General features: G+C 34.6%; 1 protein-coding gene across 23 annotated transcripts in view; it reads right to left on the bottom strand.

Moving 5' to 3' along the window:
• Positions 1-7561: 7561 nt before the first annotated feature.
• PCM1 (pericentriolar material 1) overlaps positions 7562-21116 on the bottom strand; it is an 87777-nt gene continuing 74222 nt past the window's right edge. For all 23 annotated transcript variants that reach the window (XM_075997340.1, XM_012785022.3, XM_075997343.1 and 20 more), the window contains 8 exons: positions 21024-21083; positions 20619-20754; positions 20159-20319; positions 13953-14025; positions 13193-13449; positions 11151-11243; positions 10946-11060; positions 7562-9555 (listed from right to left, as the gene is read on the bottom strand). In XM_075997340.1, coding sequence (XP_075853455.1) covers positions 9530-9555; positions 10946-11060; positions 11151-11243; positions 13193-13449; positions 13953-14025; positions 20159-20319; positions 20619-20754; positions 21024-21083 — 921 coding nt within the window. In that variant the 3' untranslated portion in view covers positions 7562-9529. The remainder of the gene's footprint in view (positions 9556-10945; positions 11061-11150; positions 11244-13192; positions 13450-13952; positions 14026-20158; positions 20320-20618; positions 20755-21023; positions 21084-21116) is intronic.

The following is a 21116-nucleotide window of genomic DNA, read 5'->3' as shown; positions in this document are numbered from 1 at the left end:
TTAGTGTCAGTCAGCAGTCATGCATGCTGATTGGGTGTGTACATATATGTTGGTTTGAGGGTGGGGGTTATCGAGAAATACAAGCTGAACACGGTATCTGAATTCAATAGCAAGGGTTATGTAAGTGAGTTACTATTAAACATATGACTAAATGGTCATAATCTTACATAATTAATAGTTATCACCTCTTAACCCAGTTTGCAGGTGTCCAGAGGCAGCTTTTCCCCCAGATAGGAGGCACTTGCACAAACTATAGTGATTCCAATGTTATTTTAGTGAAGCAAGAGGAATTACAAGAGGATTTGTGTTAAAACAGGGTTCAATTAATGAAAAAAAAACCTCAGATTTTATACCTCTTATAAAAATGAAGTGAGGTAAACTTGATTTATTTTTTAAAATGTAGGCAACCTTTAATATGCATGATAATAAAGCGGTGAGGTGCTAATTGTTTCAGACTGATTCCTCAGGAGTGAATCAAAGAATTTGGAGAAAATAATAGGTATTAAAATTTTAAGTAGTATTTTAGATAGTAAAGCATTTTATAAAATAGGATATACAGTATAAGCCTATTTACTTAACATTTTATACATATATTTATGTATAACCAAATATACATCTAGATTATAAAAAGATGACTCGGAGAATGTTAACCAAAACATTGACCATGGTTCCCCCTGGATAGTAGCAAGTGCTATTTTACTTTTGAAAGCACAACACTTAATAGTTGTGAACATTTATACTTGTAATCCCACTTGCCGAGGATGAAGGTAAGGTTACTTGCTTAAAGTCACACTCACAGAACGGGAACTTGGGGAGCAAGTGGAACTGATGCAAACCTGAAGCTCATGCTGCCTAATGTGCCTGGAGTCCTTCATCTCTGGCCCAGGAGCTTGTGAGGGTCCATGAAGCTGTGGCAGGCTAGCTCATCAGCTTCCAGGCAGGGTAAAAATCACCCTTCATGGTTCATGAAGGTGTACTGCCCTTGAGTTGTAAGTATGCCTTCAGATACTGATCTCTCAACCTTGGGGCACCTAGGCAAGTCCTAGGCATGCAAGCTCCCAGCCCCCAGGCCAGCTGCCTTCCACTAGCTGCCTCTGGGGCTGCTTAGAGGAGAGGCCTGAGCAGAGCAGGATAGACTGCATCTCCCTGTGGTCTTACCAGGCTGGGGAAGGAGGTGGAGCACACAAGACATGGAGCAAGTTGGTACAAATCACTGGCCCTGCAGACCAGAAGGGACCTGAGCCAAGTAGATTTTGCCTCTCTCAAATACAAAATCCACATAACAATATCTAGCCACTCAGTTCTCATTGGTGGGCCCTCTCAATTCTTTTCCACCAGGACCCAAACCTGTCTCACTGGTAGCAGTAACACCTAGAACTTGCTGCACCCTTGGGAAAGTTGAGCAAGATCAAGCAGGTGCCCTAGCACCTGGTGGCCTTCTGCAGATCTCATCTCTGTCTGGGTGGACAAGGGACCTGTGGCATAGTTGAAGTATACGTTCTAGGTACTACAGAGCCCAGCACACAGACCCATTGCAGAGGTGAGTGAGAGGCATGCGGGCAGTGTGGGCTCCTGGTGAATTCAGCTCCAGGTAGCTGCCAGAACCTTCATATACATCTGACTCCTCTGTCCATTTGTATCTGACAAGCCAATTAGGAGGCATCCAAGCTAGTTGTCCATGACTGTCCTAACAATGTATGTGCGTTCTGCAAAATACGGCATCATTATTTTGAAAATAATATGTAAATTTTAACTGAAATCAAAACACTTTTCCTATGATATTTTAGTATTACATTTTTCAATGAAAGAAAAGGCTATTAATCTTCAAATATAATTTCAACATCTAAATTCTTGAATGGTTGTCAATATATTTCTTTGAATTTATCATCCAATGAAACATAAAATTGATCTTTAATGATTTTCAAAAATTTAAAGTGATTTATAAAGTCTTGATCAAGAATTGTGCGAGGCCACATATATTCACCAGCAAACTGGTATTAACTGAGTAGCACCTAAGTGGACACATAGGTACTACAGTAATAGGGTATTGGGCAGGGGGGAGGGGGGCGGGCATATATATACATAATGAGTGAGATGTGCACCATCTGGGGGATGGTCATGCTGGAAACTCGGACTTGTGGGGGGAGGGGGGGAAAGGGCATTTATTGAAACCTTAAAATCTGTACCCCCATAATATGCCGAAATAAAAAAAAAAGAATTGGGTGAGGGGTGAGAGGGGCATGGGCAGTATAAGTAACCTTAACACTTGTATCCCCATAATACACTAAAAAAAAAAAATTGTGGAGAGCAATTTCAAATAGAAAATATGCTATAAAAGATGTTAAGAAGTCTGTAGTTTAAAATATTTGGTGTGTAATATCTTCCTTGATACTGTCTTTTGTTCATAATTTATACATTTCATATAATTATTTAATATAAAGAAAATGTAATTAATTTTTACCAAATCCTCACATTCAGTCCAGTTTTCTTCAGCATCCCTTACAAATACCGTCCTTGCCTACATGTGCCATGGCATGCAAACAGGTTGGAAAGTGTCAGAGCTCTGATCCCTCCATCACCAGCTAGGCTGACTGGGAACAAGTTGCTTAACTTCCTTGTGCCTTCATATCTGCCTTTGTAAAATGAGGGTTTAGTCCCAATTTTCTCTAAGGGTTCCTCTTGCTTTATAAATCTACATTTAAACTTTATTTCAAGTTAGCAGGGAACTCAGTAGTGACCAACACCCAGGTGTGGTTGGACACATCAGGACCATTGTAGTGTGTGTTACTCATACACATAACATGGGTGAATCCAGTCAAATTTTCATACCAAGTATATAAAAATGATGATGCTCATTGGCAGAAGGCACATTGAGCAGTCATGGGCAACTAGCTAAGATGTCTGCAAAACTGCCTGTCAGCTGCAAGTGACATTGTTTTTATACATACATAACATATATAATACCGTGTTTATTTTATATACATATATAGAATTTGTATATATATGCCATTTGTACACAGAGATTGACAGTAAATGTTTAATTTTGAAAACATGTAGTACCTGAGTTCAATGCCAACCCTATTTGAATCTCAGGAAAATGTAAGTATGATAGTCCATGAGCTACACAATTTCAGCCCTTCCCATATTAATAGGTAACAAATAATGAGACTGGGTTGATAGCATTACTTCAAAATATTATGATAAGAGACAGCAGTCCTAATAAGTCAACATGCCCAAGGTGTGAGGGGGTGAATGAAATTTCACTACGTCAAGGCGCAATAACCAATGAGAAATAACTTGATGCCAATACCAGTTTCTGTTTTTCATATACTCTGACACAATGGACTGTATTACCAAATGGAATAAGTGAGACTTTTTACCTTAGTTACTGAGAAATAGTTATGTAAATCTAACAGCCAGTGTAATTGGCTCTGTCATTATCAGTAGAGGCTTAAAAATTTATTGTCTTAGTACAGAAAATCAAGTTTCAGTATTTTAGTTTAATTACATTTTTATTTGTAATTATTAACTTACAATTGCTGGGTGGGATCCATCTTCATGGATCTTAAGAAATGAAACGAAGAATACTCCTGTCCACTCTTTTCCTCCTTTTCCACTCCTGGTCACATTATACCCACTCCCTCTCTTGTGACTATTGTGTCACAGAAGGAAGTTGCTATCATCAAAGAGGATTAATTAAATCATTGCCTCGGGCAAGAGCTGTTAAAAGTTGGTTGATACAAGAGTTTGAAACTAGACTTTGCAGCTATTTGGAAAAGGACATAATTCTCTTGTCTCTGTTTACAGAGACTGTTATAATCAATTTTTCACTCTTAGTAAAGCCTATTAGTTTTCCTCAGAAGAGCCAGCACTGGGTTAGTAACAAAGGCTCAATTCAAGATACCTATGAAAACACTGAGAAGAGTATAAATGTGTTCTTTGGCTGCAGGTGAATAAAGGTGGTATATCCGTGGTTTCCACTTTTCCTGTGTACCTTGGGGTTGAGATGAGGGGGTGTGTGAGTGGTAACTGATAGTAAGGCTGGGGCAACACTAATTAATAACTACAGGGTTGACTCAGGTGCTAAGGCAAATTCCTTAAACATTTGGATACAGAGTGGTTTGTGTCCATATGGCTTAGCTCACAATCCACCAAAAAGTGGCTGATCACAGATTCTGTGAATCATTCACAGGTTTTAAAATGTGGTAGCAGCTACTCTTGACTGCTTGTTCCTATCACCATGAGCACTATCAGCAGGTAGGTGAATGAAGAAAATTAGGCTGAAATAAATTAAAACGTTCCTTGCTAGTATCTTTAACAGGAATAAAAACTAGGATGGGAAAGAAATTACAATATTGTAATGACTTGTGGATTTTTTTTTCACAAATTTGTTACCAGTTATTCCTAACTAGCACCCTCTGAAAACTTTCCTTTATGAGCTGACTGTTAAATATTTAACCATGATTTTATAGTAAGTTATCATTTTGTTGAGTATCTTACAATTTTTTAACTCTGTAATTGTATTGATTTTAAAAATCTCCATGTATTTACTACACTCATGAAAATACCAGCTAATGTGATGAGATATGAACTAAAGAGATTTTTGGATGCTGGCTGTGTAAAGCTTCAGCTATCTTTTCATACTCCTTGCAAACCCTAATCCTTACCTTACACTGTTGAAGTGGACAAGATTCCATTTGCCATAGCTAAATAAGATGTCCAATCCTTCTCAGTATTTCAGCATATTCAAGACCTTGAACCTCTCCTTGGAATACCTGGAAAATTTACTCATTATTTAGTAGATATTGAATACCTTCTACATTCTAGGAACTGCTCTGAAGACTAGAGATATTGCAGTGGAAAAAGAGAGAAAAAAAATCCTGTCCTTATAGAACTTATATTCTAATTGAGGGGGTGGGAGACAGACAAAAGTATATAGTGTTAATACCTGTGTCAAACATTTTGGGGAGATGGGGTAGTAAGGGTGAGAGAATGGAAAGATGGGGAGATAATTAAACTGACACTGTGGGAAAGCTACACATCTCAGATCCACTAGAATAAAGACTCTTTAGCTTCTTCCTCGTTAGCTAAGAAAAGGAAAATCCACAAAGACTATTTAGCCAGGACATGTTCACAAAGAACACATGGAAGCAACTGTGGGTTCTGGTAGATAATCGGTGTTTAAATTCTGCCTTGGAAATTGATTTAAAATATGTTGTTAAAACATTGAAAAGTAAGCAAAACATCACTACAGGTTGAGCATCTTAAATTCAAAAATCTGAAATGCTCCAAAATGTGAAACTTGTTGAGTGCTCACATGATGCTCAAAGTAAATGCTCATTGGAGCATTTCAGATTCTGAATCTGTATGCTCAACTGGTGTAATGCAAATACTCCACAATCCGAAATATTTCTGGTCCCAAGCATTTTGGGTAAGAAATATTAACCTGAATTGTCTAAATTTGAGAAAAAATTTGGCTCTTCTTTTCCTGTGCCTTTTCCTCTGACATGGATATACACCTTAAATTTGTACAGCACTTACAGTCAAACATTTTTATGAACACTATTTCATTTGATAGAATAATCCATGCCTATTTCTAGTCTAGGAAAATTCTGAATATAACTGAGACAACAGGTGATGGTCACACAGGTGAGTGAAATTTTTGTAAATAGTGATGGTTATGGGAAAACTCTATGTGTTCACAGTCTCGCTAAAGTGAGGTTTGACACAAATATAGAATACTACCATTATAAATTGATATAGCACTTTATATCTTTCAAAGCCTTTTGATGTTACCTGATCAACAGAAAAGCCTTAAGCAGGTAGCTATACTCTGGAGACACAGTGTATTAAAGGTGAGGATTTCTAGCAAAATAATTTAATATTTACAAATATATGATTTATTTTCAAATTAATCACATGTGACTTGTTACACATGTATATAAGGGACAGGTAATTACACTTAGGAAAAGCCTCAATGCAAGAAATGCATTTAGTATGTAAAAGAGACATAATAGAATTCTGTTGTATGGAAACTTTATCCTGTGATTAATTTTTCAAATAACCAAATCAATAGCTCTCTAAATTGTTGGCCCCAAATTTCTTTTGTTACATTAGTTTCTAAGTCTGTGAAAATGAAATGAACTGGTAAGATAATTAGAAATACACACACACACACACACACACAAACACACACACACACACACACACACACACACACAAATTGACTATCCCTTATTCCAAATGCTTGGAACCAGAAGCGTTTGATTTTGAATGTTTTCAAATTTTTGAGTATTTTCATTGTACTTACTGGTTGGTTGAGCATCCCTAATGTGAAAATCCAAAATGCTCCAACAATTATTTCTTTTGAACATCATGTTGGAACTCAAAAACTTTTTGATTTTTAGAGCATTTCAGATTAGGGATACTCAACATGTGTGTACGTGTGTGTGTGTACACATGCATCAAAGTCATTTGTAGGCAGAGTTTCCTTCTGTTCCTTAATTTTCAGAAAATGAGCCAATTAGTAACACCAGTGAGTCTGAGGAAGAAATCATACATGTAAAATCAGGGAATATCACAGTAACAAATTAGAATTGTACAAGAACAAGAAATGCTGGCTCTTTCAGTCAAGGCAACTAGATATCTACATTTGTATAGTGAAATAAGTAAAATCCAGAGTCAATATCCTTTTGACAAATGAGCTGCTTATTTTAAAGAAAAATGGACAAGAAACAAGTCTGTACTTCTGAGTAAATGTAAGACTATTCTCCATATAGTACATGTATTAATCATGCTTTTTATTTTCTGTATTTTATGATGTTTTGACATCTTAAAAAGCTTGCTGGTTAGTGAGGAACCACTGCTCACAGGGCTAGCCCTTTCGAGAGATAGTAAAGGGATTGGCAAAGAGCATTTCCTTCATATACAAACTACTCAATCCCAGGTCTATAGCCTCAACCACACCACCTTATCTATCTCTCCTCACACACAAAGCCTGTATTCCTCCTGCCCTAAATCATCCCAGGGACAGGTACCAGGCAATCAGAGACCATCCCTTTAGCCGAAAGCCCACCGAATTATTCAAACTAGCCAATCTTAAACTGTTTGCCTTGCCTTGCCTTTCCTCAGGAAACTTCAATAAAGGCTCTAACTAGGCTTTCCTACTGCTCTTGTTTTCTGCCACCTAACCAAAATTTGGTGCTTTACTTTCCCCTATGGGCACATGGTGATCTCCTCTCTAGAACCTGTGAGTGTAATAAACTTCTTCCTTACAAGTCTAATTCTCTTTTCCTCCTGTGGCCACACCGAATTTTATCACACCATATCCAACATTTACATTCTTAGAACAGTATATAAAATAAATATAAATAAGAAATAATAGAGTATATGTTTCACTGTAAGAAAAATGGTCTCAAGTTGAATCAATCTTTCTGGCTAATCAATATGTCATTTTTCATGTCCTGATTTTCTTACATTTAAAACTGTCAAAGCCATGATTCTGGAACAAATTCTAAAGCATAAATTAATATGTTAATTTAAATGAAAATACGATTCAGAGTTGTAGATAGGATATACATTTATTAATAGTGAAAAAGCATTTACCCAAAGTGAATGTTTACAAAATACAAAGAGTACCTCCACAGTCTGGCTAGCTTATTATTTTAGGCATTATCTCAACCTGCATAGGGTTCTCTCTCACACATTTAACCATTTCTCTGTCTCTAATCAAAATTTTATCTTAAAAATTAAGACAAACAAGAATATTTAATGCCTAACCTTTTAGCAATAGTTACTATGGAAAAAAATATTAAATTATCTGCTGTCAAGCCCTAGGTATTTTAAAACTAAATTATCTACTAAAATAGAAAAATAATAGACTAAATAACAGCAGCTATAACACAAATAAGCAATTTTAATAATGTTCATAGATATTATGTTAATAATTAAGATATAAATACAATTCTTCCACTGTATCTATCTTTACTATGCATGCAGAAAGAGAGAGAGAAAGAGCGCGCACACAAGCCGCAATATGTAAGGCTTGGCCTGAGTATACCAAAATGAAGTTTTTCCCCCTTCCTGCTTAATGTCTAGAAAATATAGAATTTGAGTATTCACATAATGTAACTTACTGTTCCAACTTCCCTGAAGTTAGGCCAACCAGACAGGAATTTCTGATTCTGAATTGGTAGTTTTCTGAATAGGTTTAATTAAAGTTGGAGACATATGTCATACACAATTTAAATTAAGTAGCAACACATGGGGAAATCCTCATTTAATACTCCTTGATTTGACATTATAGTTTTACATTGAGGTATTAGGCAGGTAAGAATTTAAAGGAATATCCACCAAGTTCTCTTTTTATGGAGTATTTCAGTCAATTGTTAACAAATTTAAAACTACTTAGCACTAATTCTTCATATTTTATTCAAGGAAGAATCATTATGGTTGACTTAATCATTGTTGACTGGCTATTTGAAGCCTTATTGAGAATACAGAAAATTTGGGATAAAAAGGTAAATCATCTTTTAAAAGTTGATTTACTTAGTGATGAAGAAGTCACATAAATTTAATACTTTTACCTGTGCACCTGCTTTTCCCCTCCTCCACACAAAAGCAACTACTATGCTTTGGGTCTTAAATTACCATCTGAAAAGGCAAGTTTGCCTGAAGGACTACAGAGTCTTACTGTTTTGTTACATAAACTTAGTTGTATTTATCCCTCCTTGAAAGAGTCTAGTTTTTCATTTAAAATTAATCACATATTACTTGTCTGTGCAGAAATATTCCCTAATTATATAAAGATTTTTTAAAATTTTTAGACTGAGGCAATATATATATAGTATTTGGAATTCTGGAAAATACTTATCTAATACATAATGATGTAAGTTCTAGGTACTAAGGACATACATTCTAAACTTATTACCAAATTTGAATGGATTAATAAGTATCTACAAGAACTTCCTAGGTATCCCAGACATGTTTATAACCTGCCCTATTCATAGTAATAGGATCTGCAGGTTTCTAAAAGAATTTTAGATCCCATAGCAGCAACACTGGTATTATTTGGAAGACTCAACTAATGGCTGGGGGCTTTATAATAAATAATATAGTTCTCTAACTCTTAACCATTGCTCTTCTCTGAATAGCCTAAAACTACATATAGAACACTGACTTGCTATATAGAATTCAACATAATTTCCAAAAAAGATACTTTATAGATAAGTCCAAACTTTATTTAAAACTACATTTTAAATATAACTTTATCAAACATCACAATGGGAAAAAAGAATCAAGACCAAAAAGAAAAAATAAAAATTACACAGTGTATCAAGGCTTAAATCTGTCCAGAATTCAGTTGCTTATGTTTTAAACTACCATGGGCAGAAATTAGCACACCTATCAAAAATGCAGTGTCAAACTAATTTACATTTTTATACAGATCAAAACAGATGTTTATTTAGTATCATTTTCAAATATGCATTGACTATGTAAAGAAAGAGTTAGATGAGCCTCTGAAGATATCTCATATAGTTTGGGGTCCCACTGTTTCTGAAAAACAGAATAATAATTAATGCTTTATTAATTATTATTGAATTACTAGAAATTAATTTAACATTGTTCTCTTCCAGTAAGGCTTTTACTTTTAATCTAAGGTTATTTTATAGAAAATCTTAACTTAGCTTGCTAAAACAATTCCCTGATAGCACATAGTAAAAAAGAACAGGTGAGAGTTTCTATTTCAAGACAGCAGACTGAGCAAATATTTCCTGTCCCTGTAAAAAACTCCACTAGAAAAAAAAAAAAGAACTCTAAAAAGGAATAAATCTAGATCAACAAAAGAGTAGTAGTAGTTCTGAAGAAACAGAAAACAGATGATATCAACACATTACCAGAATGCTCAAAGCAGATGGGGGCATGCTGAAAGAAAGCAGAGGAAGCTGCAGCCTAGAAGCACTATATGTGGCTGCATTAAGATGGGCACCATATTCTAACAGGCAGAACTGGGCTGAAAACTGGGAATTAACTGAAGGTTTGATATCTGAATGGTCTATCCTTCTCCTCATCCTATTTCCAAAAAAAACAAAGCAAGAAAATATCATATGCTTTTAATCAATTGATGAATTGATGGAAAATAATAAAAAGAAAATCGTTTGACCTTGATACAAGAAACATTCTCAGAGCTGTCCAGGGGTTGAGCTATCACACTTGAAAAGAAAAAAATGTAGGACTACTACTTGGCTGTACAATGAATGATATTTACATAGAATCATCCTCATAAAAAGTACAAAATGTTTATTATAGTTGCAAAAACTAAATATAAGTGTTACTTTACAAGTATTACTTTAATAACCATAATAATGTAAGAATATAGGTACAAGTGAACAGAGAAGGTGGAAGGAAGGAGGGAGGAGAAATAGAGGGGTAATGACCAAAGTTGATGAAACTAGAAAAATCTATAAATTTAAAACAAAGGTAAAAAAGAGAAAAACTGAAAATAATACAAATACTGAAAGGAGGAGAAGAGGTAGGACTAAATATATACTTGTCACAAGAGAGGTAAGAGACATTATTAGACATTATTATCTGAATTCAAAACATTAAGAAAAATCATAAAATATTTAGTCTTCTCTGAAAGAACTAAAAAATCAATCATTTCAAAAAGGTTTTTGCTATTATCATTAATTGTTCCTTTCTTTTTAAATAATGTGCATGCATATATTACTCTGCTAAAGTTGAAGAGTTTAAAAATAGAAAAAAATTATCTGACAATGCTGTTTTATAAATTATACAGCTGAACTAAAATTTTTACAGAATTATGCTTTTCTTCCCAATATTTGTTTAAAATTTCCCATGTCCTAGAGGCACATTAAAAAAACAAAACAAATAGAATTAATATTCAAAACTTTTTCAATATAAAGTTAAAACTGATTATTCTTACCAGGTTCTTTTAGTGTCTGAGAATTTCCAGCTAATTCTTCAGTTTGCATTTCACATATTTCACCAGATAAATGGTTTTTCTGTTCTTCCTCTACCATTTTCTTCCTTAGATCTGCCTTTGGGATGAAAATTTAAAATACAAATCATTTTTCACTTTAACGATATGTGTTATATAAAGACAAGTTTAATTACAGAGAGCCAAATACCTCTGAATATATTGTCAGTTTAAGAGGTAAATCTTCAAGTTTTACAAAATCTTCTTCATCAGACTTCTGACTTATGTTACCAGATTCTGCTTCCTGTAAGACAAATTGTATTTCATGAAAAACATGCACTGTATCTCTGGATCTAAACCAAAGTCATCTACACCAAGAAATGAAGTGGATTCTTATATATATAACTATATATCAATAATTATCTCCATATTTGGTTTTCTTCTGTATTCAGCTCCATAAATAGTTCAGAAATATAGAGTTCAAAAGAAGGGCTACAATTCACAGCTGTAACCAAACTGTGAAGCTTTTTTGTTCTCATTTTAACAAAAAAAGAGCCAGTTAATACATACTAAAGGAAGAAACAGTAGTTATACTGAGCGCTAAAATAATTATAGACTACATCAGAGCTGTATCCAGCAGAATGTAAGTAAACATTTATAAACATTTCAATATGTCAACTCTGATGAGGTTCCATTAGAAATCTGAGATATGAATTTAGTAACTTCCTTTTGTGAACACCTCAAAAAACTGTTTTTCTTAAACTTGAATTCTTTTCTTCTCCTACTTCTCCTTTCTCATTTTTAATAGTATCATCACTCTATCAATTACTCAAGAAGAAATGTTAGGTTTTTCTTTTTTCTTATATTTCTCACCCATCGTACTCTCATTTAGCTCATATTTCATACTTATATAATAGTAGAGCCTCCTAACATAGCTTCGTTGACAATATATCTTCAAGAGACATTAGATTTATATTTATAGACCATACCTTTGACCATTTCACTTTCTTGCGCAAAAACCTTCAGCAGGGATGCCTGCCTAAAATTCAAATTCAAGAGCCTTTATAATCTAACTTCAGATTAATTAATTTTAATTGAATGTCTTCTACGGCAACTCTACACACTGATCAAATGATAATAAGAATAATAAATCTGGCCACATGTGATGGCTCATGTCTGTAATCCTAGAACTTTGGGAGTTCAAGGCAGGAAGATCACTGAAACACAGGAGTTTGAGGCTGCAGTGAGCTATGATGACGTCACTATACTCTAGCCTGGGCAACAGAGTAAGACTCTGTCTCAAAAACATACACACATACATAAATCTAACAGGTAACTCTCAGAGTTTTAAATGTATAATTTTACTGGTAGTGAGGCAAACAAAACAGTTAAAAGATCTTCTCTTTCTATTAATGTTTTTGAAATATTATAAACCCCCTTTCTGAGAAATTATGAAATCATAACTAAATATATTTAAAAATAGAAATTTTTTAAAAATGAAGCATAATCCTTAGACCTAAAAGTACTTACCTTGAATCAAATACTATGTTATAAATCAGGCCGGGCGCGGTGGTTCACGCCTGTAATCCTAGTACTCTGGGAGGCCGAGGCAGGCGGATCGCTCAAGGTCAGGAGTTGGAAACCAGCCTGAGCAAGAGCGAGACCCCATCTCTACTAAAAATAGAAAGAAATTAATTGGCAAACTAAAATATATAGAAAAAATTAGCCGGGCATGGTGGCGCATGCCTGTAGTCCCAGCTACTCGGGAAGCCGAGGCAGGAACATCACTTGAGTCCAGGAGTTTGAGACTGCCTGTGAGCTAGGCAGACCCCACGGCACTCTAGTCCGGGCAATAGAGTGAGACTCTGTCTCAAGAAAAAAACCAAAAAGAAACCAAAGATTTAGTGAGGAAGTCAAGAATGGGTAGTGTATAAGAAAAATGATTCATGTATCATCATCACTTCAGATCTGAACTTGAACTCTCTCAAAATTGCCACCTACAACTCATCTCTTAGGTTATCAAAACTATAAAAAGTAGAACACAGCTTGTAGATTTTGAGATGGTGATCTCAATTCACTACCACCCTTCTGCTCAAGTTTAAAGTGTGAATAAAAAATGAAAATGTTACAACAGGTTCTAAATCTAAACACAAAATGGAGTTTAGTTTATATGATGAAAATGTTAACCTGAAAATGAAGAAATATGCACAGAAATGAAAAACAGAAATATTTGGAAATGTAAATGATACTTACATAGTCATTTACTAACACTGGAGATTCAGTATCAGGACTTCCAGCCAAAGAACTTTCGGGAGTTTCCTGAGCAGACTTAACTTCTTTGACTCTAGGCACTAAGGTTTCAATTTCAGTTAAAGGTAATGGCAAAGGGTTAGGCTGTTTAGATGAATCAATAGTAGTAAGTGAGTCCTTATGAGCAGTGCTATTTAAAGGTTGCTCATTTTCCAAGATATTGAGGTAACAGGGTTTCACAGGAGAGTTATCTTGGTCATCTGTCATCAAAAGAAATGCTTATTATTAGTGTAATGCAATAGATGTTAAGTTTACCCTCTATTATTACAATGTGCGTGACTGAGAGTAATCAAGACATTTAAGACCAAAAAGAAAACTACAAATTTTTCTTACCAATGATTCCCAAATTTAGTTGATTAGAATCATCTGGGAATGCTTCAAAAATTAGATTCCTAAAATCCACCCAATTTCCAACGAATCAGGACTTTTAAGGATAAAACCCACAAATAGGTATTTTTTAAAAAATCCCCCACATTTGTACCTAAAGATGCTCTTTACAAAATTTTTCTGTGCAAGAAAATGTTTGTTTACTTTTCTTTAACTGCTGTTTGCAAAAACAAAGACTCCTTATGTTTTATACAAAAGATTTACATCAGGTCCAAAGTGCCTTCAAACTTATATTTGCTATTTAGAATTTTTTAGCTTGTAAGTACATAAAGGGCACTTTAAATAATCTTAAAATTGAACACTTATTTAAATTTACCTTTACTAGTGAGTTCTTGTTCTGATGGGACATTTTTGCTTTCTCCTGTTTTTTCAAAGTCATGTTGTAGAACCTAGAAGGAAAAATATTTTTAATAGTTGGGTCTGAAACATATGGTCACTTTATAAAGAGATGGTTACTCATGTGTGGCTTTTGTCCAAGCAGAGACTTTCACACAAGGGAAATTTTTTTCTTTTGCTAGAAACAAGGTCTCACTATGCTGCCCAGGCTGGTCTTAAACTCCTGGCCTCAAGTGGTCCTCCCACCTTGGCCTCCCAAAGGATTACAGGCATAAGCCACTATCCTTGGCCCCAAGAGAATTTAAAAAATATCTTATAAAAGTGTTTCAAGAAGGAGGTTTTGGTTGCAATTTCAAAAGGACTAAGTAAAAAGGTTTCCTTTTTTTCTTAAACAACCTCAAAATAATAGAGAACTGGAATAAAATAGATCCTATTATTTTTGTCAGATTCTATCTTAAAGGAAACTACAAGACACCTATATGCGTAGACATTAAGAAAATGGGAAAGGAACTAAGCAGGAGGAGAAGATTAACAAAGTTGAATGCCTTCAGCAGATGAATGGAACAAAAACTATTTCACCTCATAACTGACAAGATCAAGAAAGAAAAGAGTATGGTGGTGATGCACAGGCTGGTGATGAAAAGGCAGTGGTGGTAGTTGTTTAAAACTATATAAGAGCTGGGCACGCGGTGGCTCATGCCTGTAATCCTAGCTCCCTGGGAGGCTGAGGCGGGCGGATTGCTCGAGGTCAGGAGTTCGAAACCAGCCTGAGCAAGAGCAAGACCATCTCTACTATAAATAGAAAGAAATTAATTGGCCAGCTAATATATATAGAAAAAATTAGGTGGGCATGGTGGCGCATGCCTGTAGTCCCAGCTACTTGGGGAAGCTGAGGCAGGAGAATCGCTTGAGCCCAGGAGTTTGAGGTTTGCTGTGAGCTACACTGACGCTATGGCACTCACTCTAGACTGTGCAACAAAGTGAGACTCTGTCTCAAAAAAAAAAAAAAACTATATAAGAAAAATGTGGACATCTGTGTTTCCTGCTCCAACTTCAATAGAAAGTGGGAGATTATAATAATTTATTTTAGAGACCTGAACTAGAGAGCCTGAGACCTGGGGGCCAGCTGGAACTAGGGGTAGGGTACAAAAGGCACAAATGAAGTGTCGTACTGAAAACAAAGAATTTAGTGCAAGTCTGTATAACAGTGGGATCTCACCCCATTCCCACATCTAATTCCAGAATACCAGAAGCCAAGCTTATATACACCAGGCATAAGACTAGAAGATCCTTCTTTAGAATCTAAACCACTCCAAAGGAAACACAAATAGATACTGATGTTTTGGCAATTTCTATGAAAATGCTGGCTTCTTTCCCCAAATGTCCTGCAGTGAAGCCCAATAAACCCCCCAACTCACTTTTTGGTACATCATTTTTTACTATAACAACCAAGGTTCAGCAAATATTTGAAGAAAGCCTCTGGACAGATAACAGAAGATACTGCTATCATAAAATAACAGGGCACTATAAAAATGGAACGATCAGGAAAAAAAAAAGGAAAAAAGTGTTTAGAAATTAAAAATATAACAGCTAAAATGAAAATAAAAATAATTTCATATGGCCAGGCACAGTGGCTCACACCTATAATCCTAGCACTCTGGGAGGCCAAGGTGGGCGGATCGCTCAAAGTCAGGAGTTTGAAACCAGCCTGAGCAAGAGCAAGAACCCATCTCTATTAAAAATAGAAAGAAATTAATTGGCCAACTAAAACATATAGAAAAAATTAGCCGGGCATGGTAGTGAGTGCGTGTAGTCCCAGCTACTCAGGAGGCTGAGGCAGGAGGATCGCTTGATCTCAGGAGTTTGAGGTTGCTATTTGAGGTAGGCTGATGCTATGGCACTCTAGCCTGGGCAACAGAGTGAGACTCTGTATCAAAAAAAATAAAATAAAAAATAAATAATTTCATATAATACAACTCTTACGGTCAAGAAAATCTCCAAGAGAGCAAAACAAAAAGATGAGGTGAATAAGAACAATAAAAGGAAGAGAAAATTAGACCAACACATGAGGGCTAATAATGTCTAATAATATTAATTCCAGAAGAGAAAAGAGAAAATGGTGTGGAAGAAATAAAGAAAATAAAAGAAAATGTACCAAACCAAAGGACATAATACAGACTTTAAAAATAGTTTTTTTAACCCACTACAGTGAATGAAAAAAGACTCCAACATGTATATCACTGTAAAATTTCAGAATTCCAGGAGGAAAAACTTCTACAGTAGGGAGGAAAAATAAGATATACCATAGTCCTCTCTTATCCATGGGAGCACACTATGTTTTTCCCTATCTATGATAAAGTTTAATTTATAAATTAGGCACAGGAAGAGATTAACAACTAATGATAAAATAGAACAATTATAACAATGTGCCAGCATCACTACTCTTGCACTTTGGGGCCATTATTAAGTCAAACAAGGCTCACGTGAACACAAGCACTGTGATACTGTGAAAGTCAATCTGTTGACTAAGCAGAGACCACTGTGTACAAAGGATGAGAACTACGAAAGGCATCAAACTTCTCAATAGTAACACCAGAAACTAGATAAAGATGCAGCAACTTCAGAGACCTGAGGGAAAATATTTTCAACAAACATGGAAGAAGATTTTCTCAGATACATAAAGTCTCAAAATATTTATATTTTATGTACTCTTTTCTCAGCAAGTTACTGGGATATGTTCCACTAAATTAAGGCAATAAACCAAGTAAGATAAAAAGTAGATTCCAGGAATAGAGATAATGAAAAATGGTAAGGGGATTCCTAGGCTAATAGCTATTCAACAGTTCTAAGGAATAGACAAATCTAGAATGAAGCAGAAAGGGGGAATGTATCAGGAAGGAAAAAGGGGAAGGAAAAAATTACAAATTTTGTTCATGTAGGAAATTCTACTGGGAGGTTTATACAGCTATTGGAGGATATAGCAAAGACTTCGGTATATATGCAAGGAAAATGAAGTAACTAAAAAATTGATCAGATTGGATTGCTGGCAAAGCACAGAATGCCTGTATATGATGTAACTATCAAAAAAAAGCTGTCACATATTTTGTAAATTTTTACCTTGTAAAGTCACAAAAATAGTTTTTAAAGGAAAAAGTACAGTATTCTTTTAATAAACTGGCTTGCAGTCTGGTAGGTCTACAACCCCATAGCACAACAGGTTTATAGAGATGTATATAGAATTATAATCCTTATTTTTTTTCTTTTGCGTGATGTGACGCCTTTTATAACAGATTAACAATCAACTGCATAAATATTAATATTTTAAAAAGAAAGTTAAGTTGTATTTTGGTAATTCACAAACTATCATGCAAATAAAAATGCAGCAAGAAAGACGAGAATAAAATGATTTGAGATGAAAAGAACCTAACATTTACAGAAGATGTGCTGTTTTAATACAAATACTGCCCTAAAATGTCTCTGGCAATGTACAGAAATATTGTATATACTTACATATGTAATTGTTGTAAGAGTTAGAAAAAAACAAAATCATGGTGACACTTCCATGCAGTTAAGTGCACTAAATGAAAAGTTAAGTCACATATTAACTTTTCAGTTTGGTTTGCAATGAGAAAGAGTAAAAATTTGTATTTTGTTTTGTATATAGAATTACAAAACTATGTTGAGGAAGTGTTGAGCTTTATTTTGCTTTTTCACAGTAGATGCAAGAAGTAGGAATCATATAGAGGTGAAAAGGGGCCACTGAAAAGTGAATTTGATAGCTTAACATTTAAGCATGATTACATATTCAAATAGCTTTTTTTGCTTTCTATAAATATATGCATTGTGTGTGTAGTAATAGGTGTAAGTTTACACTTTGAAAGCAAATCTTGTTTCAATATTGTTATAAAAAGCCTTGCTAATTTAGTAGTGACACCTTCCTTGGTTATACAGGTGTACATTTGTAAACCTTCATGCTGTAAATGGAATTTGTTTTATCTCTTTGGGAAACATTTGCATTTTAGTGTACATTTATGTCCCTGCCCTCTTTGACCTGGCAATATAGTGTTGTATAATGTGAATTTATTTCTCCAAATTGAGAGTGATTTTTTAAAAATTTTTTATCTTTATATGGTTTAAGAAGTATGAACCAACTTTCTTTTTATTATTGTGAGAAACGTTTTGTTTTATAACATAGTTGTCGACTCTGTTAATATGGACATGCTAGGATTGGATCACTTTCAATTGAAGTCAGGGTATTGTGCATAATAGAAAGTATTGGACTGAGATATTTGGTTACCATGGAGCCAATGCTTTTTCCATCTTATTAAATGTGATGTGACTTTTTTCTTTGTACAGAAGAGTACTGTATTTTTGAATAGCCTATTCCCAAGTAAGAGCAAATCTGTATGATACCATTTTTTCCTCTGGACATAAGACATAACAGTAACATGATGTACATTTACAAGCGGCCTTATGTACATTTCCCAACAATCTTTTTAAGGCAAAATTGTGAGCATATGTGTATAATTAAAATCGTTTTTAATCCTTTGCCTATGAAAATATTTTGGAAAAACTTGCTGTGTATATTCAGTTTCTGAAAGATAAAGAAAGTGCTTTGTATTTTGTTGAAGTCAGTATTTTGTATGAACATTTATGTTAACCCACTTATGTTTAGTGTTTAGTGCTGAAAACTAAAATGAACATGCTGTCAGTTGAACACGGAAGGGATTTTTTACTAGAGGTCTGCAGAGGAAAAGCAGTCCTTCTGAGCACAATATTGAATATAAAGGTTTTATCACTTAGCTGTTCATATCATGAACCTAAAAATAATGGCATAAAGTTTGGGGTGCCAGGCATACTTTTTCATGTTTGATGTTGAGTTATTCTAGTTTTCTAACCCAACATTCCTTGTTGAGGCCATTAAATCCTGCCACCTGTCATTGTTCCTTCTTGTAGTCACACTGGTTCATCAGCATGTCCCAGTCACAGTAGCAGTGCTTCCTCCACCCCCACACAAAGTTGCTCGCTTCCACTCTTTCCTACTTTGTTTTGCCAGCCTTAGAGTGTCTTGGCCCCTTGTCAAAATTTTGTTCCCAGTATCAGCCCATGGTTTCAGGATCAAAGCTGTCCTTGTTGGATATTGATAATGACTAACCTGTCTTTGTACAATTGAATTCCTAGTCTTCATTCTTGCCCTCTGTTGGCATAAGCAGTTAAATCTCTGCAAATTTAGAAAATGGCAATTCTAGAGAATATTACACATTGGGAAACTCAACCCTCTGGGGTCCTGATGTTCCCATGTGTCCCAATGCTGACAACCCAATCTTCCCAATATTCTTAGGCCTATTCTAGAAAAACACATCCTTGTAGAAATGTTACGGTCTGCCATTTTTGGTGCCCACTCCAATTCCACCTTTTAGGAAGTTAGCATGAAATTTGGTAAAATCTGAAAATGGCATTTCAGATTAAAGAAATTTAATTGGGCAAAAACACCTAGGCTTTACTTTTGAATGTCTCCTTTTGATATGGATTGTTTCTGGATCAGTTTGTCTTAAGTCCTGGCTCTTATTGGTTCATATGAAATAATGTTAACTTCACTTCTTTGTATATTATGTATAAATTAGAAAATGAAAAAAATGTGTGAATAATGTATGAAATAAACCTGGTCTTGTGTTTTTCTCTAGAAAAAAAAAATTGAGATAATTATTAAACTCAAGAGAAAAATAACACTATGCAATGAACAGTATTTACTTGGTTCAGTAGTCAACAATATTTACATAGTTTGGTTAACTCTAAATATTTGGTTAAATATGGATTTAATCCAAATATACACACATGTGCATATTATTCAGAAATATAGAGGTAAATAACAGAAGAAATTGTACAAAGTGTTTCCTATGAAGCAGGATGAGACAGAGGTAAGAAATGGAATATTCTTATTTTTGTTACACAGTATTTCCATGTATGACTAGGATAAAACTATAAAAGATTAAAGTGCTTTTAAAGTTATACATTGACGAACATAAAAATAAACTAGGATTTCAGATTCTAATAAGCATATTAATGAGACTTGTATCATGAAAATGAGAATAGGGAAGATGTAAATTTTGACATTTTTCAGAAGGATCTGCTTTCAGTAGTTAAAATAAGACTGGTGGAAGGTATGCTGGTCTGCAACGGAAATACCTGATTGTCATGTTCATTTTCTTCTGTAGTTTCAGTGTTAGCCTGAAGTGAAGTCTGGACATCTACAGGGCCCTCTTCAAATTCTTCTATTTCTTCATCCTCATTCTCATCTTCTCCACTTCCATAATTAGTTAAAGCCTGAGTTTCAGCTTTAGACAGATCTAAGTTGATCAATACATAATTTTTAGTAAATTTCAGCACTTCAATCTGAATAGCTAAGATTTGTCATATTCCTGCATGGCACAGGTGCTTTACATACAATATTTGAAATCCTTAAAAGAGTAAGTACAAGAAAACTGTGGTGCAGAAAAGCCAGGTAATTTAGTCAGGGTCAAAGTGAAATTCAAAATCAAAGTTCTTTGCTTCTTATAATTCTCTATTTGTTACAATCTACTAAACTGTTGCAGTAAATGATCTACAAATAGCTTCTCTGAACATAGTACAGAGCCTTTTAACTTACTAATAGACACTGGGCATCCTTCACTTTCTTCATCTTCCTCTTGATCAGAAATATCAGATCTTACATTTTTGGGACCTTTGCCATCATACACCTCAGATGTTTGAGCCTGCTTAACCGTTTCAGTCTCATCCTTGTCCTAGTCACAAATAAATTTGAGTAATTAATTCTTTAAAGTACATTTTTAAAAGGTCTATAATAAGTCTATCATAAAAATAATCATTATCTAATAAAAACAAAAAAATCAATTTTGACATCTAGTTTTATTTTTCAAAGAAAAAGGTTTGTCAGAAGAGCAGACATTTGATAAAATATGCTGCTATCAAACGCTAAGGTAAAAGCTACTAAAATTATTTAATTCTGTGTTTCAAAAGCATTATGTTTAGGCAAAAATTAATTAGCACATACTTTGTCTTCATCATATATCTCTCCAGCAGGTGAGCCATGATCTTCAAGAATCCTTTTGGCCTATAAAGCAAATCAATAAAACACCATTTAGCA

Source organism: Microcebus murinus, chromosome 24, assembly GCF_040939455.1.
Source record: "Microcebus murinus isolate Inina chromosome 24, M.murinus_Inina_mat1.0, whole genome shotgun sequence".
NCBI lineage: Eukaryota > Metazoa > Chordata > Mammalia > Primates > Cheirogaleidae > Microcebus > Microcebus murinus.
This window is presented reverse-complemented; position numbering and strand designations above follow the sequence as displayed.